Source organism: Myotis myotis, unplaced genomic scaffold (assembly GCF_014108235.1).
Source record: "Myotis myotis isolate mMyoMyo1 unplaced genomic scaffold, mMyoMyo1.p scaffold_m19_p_6, whole genome shotgun sequence".
Classification (NCBI taxonomy): Eukaryota; Metazoa; Chordata; class Mammalia; order Chiroptera; family Vespertilionidae; genus Myotis; species Myotis myotis.
Window position 1 is genome coordinate 83,274,279 of NW_023416368.1, and position 6,619 is coordinate 83,280,897.

The window sequence follows — 6,619 nt, forward strand, 5'->3', positions numbered from 1 at the left end:
CGCGCTGGTCTCAGCTGTGTGTCCGGGAAGGTGAACTGCCTCTGTGCCTGTGGAGGCTGCAGAGGAGTCCAGGCTCCGCGCTGTGCTCTCGCTCACATGTGCAGTGGAACGGGCTCCGGGATCCACGCTTGTGCCCAAGGCGTCAGTGGCCGGCAGCAGGCCAGAGGTCCAGACGGAGGGTGACGAGAGGAGGAGGGGAGGACGCGCTCTCTCGTGTTGTAGGAGCAACTGGGGACGGGGAGGCTGTGCTGGGGGCCGATTGCACGGAGGAAGAGCTGCTTGTCTCCTCAAAGGGAGGACGTGTCCTGGACACATGCTCCGGGCCCCTGCTCCCGGGAGTCGTCACCGGTGAGTGTGTGAAACCTTGAGTGGCAGCCCCGTGAGTCCCTGGGCTGGAGGCGGTGGTCCAGGTGTCCAAGGCAGTTGTGCCCGGCGACGTAGCCCCAGGGTGACCACTTGGCGTGGTGAGGGTCCCTTCGGCGGCTCCTGTCATGACTGGGGACGTCGAGAGCCCCGGCATGCCTGTGGAGATGTCTGGTGTCATGGTGGACTGAGCCGGGCCAGAGGAGACTGTCGCGCTGGAGGACATGCCTTCTGTCCCGGAGACCTCCGTAGCACCATCACCAGTGGGCGCGTGGGAAGAGACGGGCATTGTCTCCGCGGCTGAGCTCATGGGCTGGGAGGTGCTGGCCTCCCTCAGGCCGGGGCTCGTGGAGGATGCTGACTCTGCCTCAGACCGAGTGGTTTCCGAAGAGCCGGGCACTGCTGCGGAAACTCTGCTTTCCCTCGTGACGGAAGGGGTCGCCACTGGAGAAGTCACTTCGGGGGGCGCTGACTCACCTGGCACAGAGGAAGGTGTTTCCTGTCCTGACCGGGTGGTCCCCGCGCTGGTCTCAGCTGTGTGTCCGGGAAGGTGAACTGCCTCTGTGCCTGTGGAGGCTGCAGAGGAGTCCAGGCTCCGCGCTGTGCTCTCGCTCACATGTGCAGTGGAACGGGCTCCGGGATCCACGCTTGTGCCCAAGGCGTCAGTGGCCGGCAGCAGGCCAGAGGTCCAGACGGAGGTGACGAGAGGAGGAGGGAAGGGCGTGCTCTCACGTGTTGTAGGAGCACCTGGGGACGGGGAGGCTGTGCTGGGGGCCGATTGCACGGAGGAAGAGCTGCTTGTCTCCTCAAAGGGAGGACGTGTCCTGGACACATGCTCCGGGCCCCTGCTCCCGGGAGTCGTCACCGGTGAGTGTGTGAAACCTTGAGTGGCAGCCCCGTGAGTCCCTGGGCTGGAGGCGGTGGTCCAGGTGTCCAAGGCAGTTGTGCCCGGCGACGTAGCCCCAGGGTGACCACTTGGCGTGGTGAGGGTCCCTTCGGCGGCTTCTGTCATGACTGGGGAGGTCGAGAGCCCCGGCATGCCTGTGGAGATGTCTGGTGTCATGGTGGACTGAGCCGGGCCAGAGGAGACTGTCCCGCTGGAGGACATGCCTTCTGTCCCGGAGACCTCCGTAGCACCATCACCAGTGGGCGCGTGGGAAGAGACGGGCATTGTCTCCGCGGCTGAGCTCATGGGCTGGGAGGTGCTGGCCTCCCTCAGGCCGGGGCTCGTGGAGGATGCTGACTCTGCCTCAGACCAAGTGGTTTCCGAAGAGCCGGGCACTGCTGCGGAAACTCTGCTTTCCCTCGTGACGGAAGGGGTCGCCACTGGAGAAGTCACTTCGGGGGGCGCTGACTCACCTGGCACAGAGGAAGGTGTTTCCTGTCCTGACCGGGTGGTCCCCGCGCTGGTCTCAGCTGTGTGTCCGGGAAGGTGAACTGCCTCTGTGCCTGTGGAGGCTGCAGAGGAGTCCAGGCTCCGCGCTGTGCTCTCGCTCACATGTGCAGTGGAACGGGCTCCGGGATCCACGCTTGTGCCCAAGGCGTCAGTGGCCGGCAGCAGGCCAGAGGTCCAGACGGAGGTGACGAGAGGAGGAGGGGAGGACGCGCTCTCTCGTGTTGTAGGAGCAACTGGGGACGGGGAGGCTGTGCTGGGGGCCGATTGCACGGAGGACGAGCTGCTTGTCTCCTCAGAGGGAGGATGTGTCTTGGACACATTCTTGGGTCCCCTTTTGGGGAGTATGTTTTCATTTGTGTTTTTGAAGGTTTGCTTCATTGCTAAGAGGGGTCTTGATGATTTATCCACAGTAAATATTTTGAGTGTTTTTTCCCCTGAATATCTTGTTTTTTTAATGGTTTTACTTTCTGTTTCTAATGTGGGTGGCAGATTAGAGATCCGGGTTGTGTGTAATAAACTTGTAGTTTGAGGTTTGCCTTTAGTAAATGTTCTGTCCAAAGTTGTGGTTTCTTTGTTTATCTCTTTTGTAATACTAATAACACTTTTTGAAGGGATTATGTTTTCCTTTGTGGTTGAGTTGCTGACCATGTAATTACTGGACCCTCTTAATGTAGTCATTAGAGAATTATCACGCTCTGTTCTATTTTTGCAATATGGCCAGATAGTTTTTGATCTGAAAAGATTAGTTTTCTCAATGGTAGAGGCAGTATCAATTAGAGATATTTCTCGGGGTGCTCCTGAGCCGGGTCGGTCAATGAAATGAGTATTATATTCAGATGTTGTGATCCATACTCTTGTCTTACCTGTGTGTGTAGAAGGTTGAACTATCTCTAAGTCTATTTTGGACTCAGAATGTGGTATTTTCCCAGATGTGCTATTTGTCCTCCTTGAAGATGAATTTGTCCCAGATTCCAAGCTTGTGCTCAGTAGATCTGTGGACCTTGATAAGCCTGCAGAGTCATTAATCTCCTTGATTGTTCTTCCTAATTCAGAAGAGACATCTATAATCTTAGTGTTAATATATGTGCTTGAAGTTGAGCTTTCTTTTTCCATCCAGGAATCAGATGTTTCTGTTCCCTTGCTTGAGGGAGTCCTTAGCCCTTGACTCTGGAAAGCTGAATCTGGAGTTCTCTCCGTGTAAAAAACCTGTTCAAAAGTTTTTGCTTCTGGTCTGGACACATGTTCTGGATCTGCAGAAGTTGTAGCAGGAAGCTGGGAAGAACTCTTCTCTGATTCTTTGATGGCAAGATCTGGCTTCCCTGATAAAATTACTCTAGAGCTACTTACCACTGCAGTAGGTGTGACCCTGCTTATAGTGTGGTGTACAGTGGATGGCAGTTGTGAGGTAGTTGGGCTGATTATTCTCTCCAAAGGGATATCTGGAGGCACTGTAGCCATTTCTGGGCTTCTTGTGGGCATTCCTGTGATTAGAAAGTGAGTTGGTAGAAGATATGCAAATGGGAAAGAAGAGGAGTCCTCTGGTTGACAGTATCATTCATTTCTTCCAGATACTTCAATTCTAACTATTTTTTCTTCCCTCCAAAGAAAATGTTAACTCTTCCAAACCACACTAACTATCCCCAATGATATAATTGGGAAGATCTTTGACTCATCTTGCTTGCTCAGGAGAACTTGTAACTTGGAGCCCAGTCTTCCCCAAGCACTATATATATATAGCTCCCTTGACTCATCAGTGCCTGAAGGAGAAGGAAATGGAGGTGTTACCCTTTCATTCCCTCAGAATATGGGTCTGTGAGGAACATCCTTACTTAATACTGGCTTACCAATGTCCTCAAGTGTCTCCTCTGAGGAAGCATTTAAATAATATCTAGCATTTAAAGATTTAGAGGTTTAATTAAAGAGTAATTAAATCAAAACCTGACTATGGGCATGAGGAATGAAAAGCTGTTTGTTGATTGTGTAGACGGCTGATTTGGTCGGTCTCAAGCATATAAATGTTTGAAACACTGTCTCCTTAAAACCAGTAAGGTCTTTATCACTCTATTACACCTTTGCTCATTTTGAAATATTCATATGTACAATGAATTTAATATTACAATATTGTTTCAGTTATTGAAAAAGTTTGACTTCAGCTGTGTGTGAAGCCTCCCCCCACCAGCCAGAGGAGCCACCACAACTGTGAACAGCACCCACCAGAGGACTGCTACCAACTGAGGAACAGCTGCTACCACAACTGCCCGAGGAGCAACCGCAGCCTGAGGAGCCATTGCCACCCAAGGAGCAGCCACTGAACGACTCAACATCTAGATATGGCAGTACGATCAAACATGGGTAGACAAAGAAACCCCCAAAGGAAAGAAAAGAAGGACTCGCCAGAAAAGCAGCTAAGTGATACAGAGGCATGCAACATGGCAGAAAAAGAATTCAGATTAAGGGTCCTAGAATGCATAAACCAGATAGAGGAAAAAATCAACAACTTATGCAAGAAGCAAGAAGAAACAGATGAAAAAATCAATAAATTATGTAAGAACCAAGAAGAAATGAAGAGTGATATAGCTGCAGTAAAAAACACCATTGAAAGTTTCAACAGCAGACTAGGAGAAGCAGAGGAGTGAATTAGCGAATTAGAAGACAGGGAAACAAAACACACCCAAAATGAACAGCAATTGGAGAAAAAAATTAAAAGACAGGAGGAGAGACTAAGGGAGCTATGGGACAACATGAAACAAAACAACATACGAATAATAGGGGTGCCAGAACAACAGAAAGAGGAACAAGGGTTAGAAAACCTATTTGAAGAAATAATATCAGAAAACTTCCCAGAGGTGGGGAAGAAAAAAAATCACACAAGCACAGAGCATACCAAACAAGGTGAACCCGAAAAGACCCACACCAAGACACATCATAATTACCATGGCAAATGTTCAGGACAAAGAGAGAATCTTAAAAGCTGCAAGAGAGAGACGGAAAGTTACATTCAAGGAATCTCCCATTAGATTATCAAATGATTTCTCAACAGAAACACATCAAGCCAGAAAAGAATGGACAGAAATTTACAAAGTGATGCAAAGCACAGGACTGAATACAAGAATACTCTATCCAGCAAGGCTATCATTCAAAATGGAAGGGGAAATAAGAAGCTTCACAGACAAAAAAAGGCTAAGGGAGTTTATCACCACCAAGCCAGAAATGCAAGAAATGCTAAAGGGACTGGTGTAAAAAGAAATAAAAAGCTCAGAAAGAAAACAGCCACACAAAAAAAGAAATGGCTACAAACAAGTACCTGTCAATAATAACTTTAAATGTAAACGGACTAAATGCTCCAACCAAAAGACATAGAGTGGCTGAATGGATAAAAAAACATGACCCATACATCTGCTATCTAGAAGAGACCCACCTCATTAGAAGGGACTCACACAGACTGAAAGTGAAGGGATGGAAAAATATCTTTCAGGCAAATGGAAATGAAAAAAAAAAGCTGGGCTAGCAATACTTATATCGGACAAAACAGACCTCAAGTGAAGGCCATAAGAAGAGATAAGGAAGGCCACTTCATAATAATAAAGGGATCAATACAACAAGAAGATATAACCCTGATAAACATATATTCACTAAGTGCAGGAGCACCCAAATACATAAAAAAAAAACCCTGGAAGATATCAAAGGAGAGATCGACAACAATACAATCATAGTAGGGGACTTTAATACACCACTGACATCACTGGATAAATCCTCTAGACAAACAATCAGCAAAGACACAGCATGACTGCTAAGCCAGTAGTGAGTCCATGACTCACTGGATCAGATGGACTTAATTGACATCTTCAGAACACTTCACCCCAAAGCCACGGAATATACATTCCTCTCAAGAGCTCATGGGACATATTCAAAAATAGACCACATATTGGGTCACAAACAATGTCTCCCCAAATTCAAGAAGATTGAAATCATACCAAGCATCTTCTCAGACCACAATGGCATTATATCAGAAATAAACTACAATAAAAACAACCCAAAATACTCAAACACTTGGAAGCTGAATAGCATATTAAATATTGATTGGGTTACCAATGAGATAAAAAAAAAATTAAAAACATCCTGGAAACTAATGAGAATGAAAACACAACAATCCGAAACCTATGGGACACAATGAAAGCAATCCTGAGAGGGAAGTTTATAGCTCTACAGGCCTATCCCAAAAATCAAGAAAAAATGATAGTAAATCATCTAACTCTACAACTCAAAGAATTAGAAAGAGAGCAACAAGAAAACCCCTGAGTGAGCAGAAGGAAGGAGATAATAAAAATTAGAGCAGAAATAAATGACCTGGACACAAAAAAGAAAATACAGAAAATCAATGAAACCAAGAGCTGGTTCTTTGAAAGGATAAACAAGATTTAAGAACCTCTAGCCAGGCTCACCAAGAAGCAAAGAGAGAGGACCCAAATAAACAAAATCAGAAATGATAGAGGCAAAATAACAACAGACCCCACAGAAATACAAATGATTGTTAAACAACACTATGGACAACTCTACTCCAACAAATTAGACAACCTGGAGGAAATGGACATATTCCTAGAAAAATACAACATTCCAAAACTCAATCAGGAAGAATATAAAAATCTCAATAGGCCAATAACTATGGAAGAAATTGAAGCAGTCATCAAAAAGCTTCCAGCAAACAAAAGCCCAGGACCAGATGGCTTCACAGGGGAGTTTTACCAAACATTCAAGGAAGAACTAAAACCTATCCTCCTCAGACTACTACAAAAAATCCAAGAGGAAGGAACACTTCCAAGCTCATTCTATGAAGCCAGCATCACCCTAATACCAAAACCA

The 6,619-nt window shown here is 47.0% G+C and overlaps 1 protein-coding gene across 1 annotated transcript in view; it reads right to left on the reverse strand.

Annotated features, from left to right (window-relative positions):
- The window catches only part of MUC16 (mucin 16, cell surface associated), an 85,604-nt gene extending 82,366 nt beyond the window's left edge, over nucleotides 1-3,238 (reverse strand). Inside the window, 3 exon segments of the mRNA XM_036314052.1 lie at nucleotides 208-2,139; nucleotides 2,563-2,655; nucleotides 2,902-3,238. Coding sequence (XP_036169945.1) covers nucleotides 208-2,139; nucleotides 2,563-2,655; nucleotides 2,902-3,238 — 2,362 coding nt within the window.
- Between the last annotated feature and the right edge of the window lie 3,381 nt (nucleotides 3,239-6,619).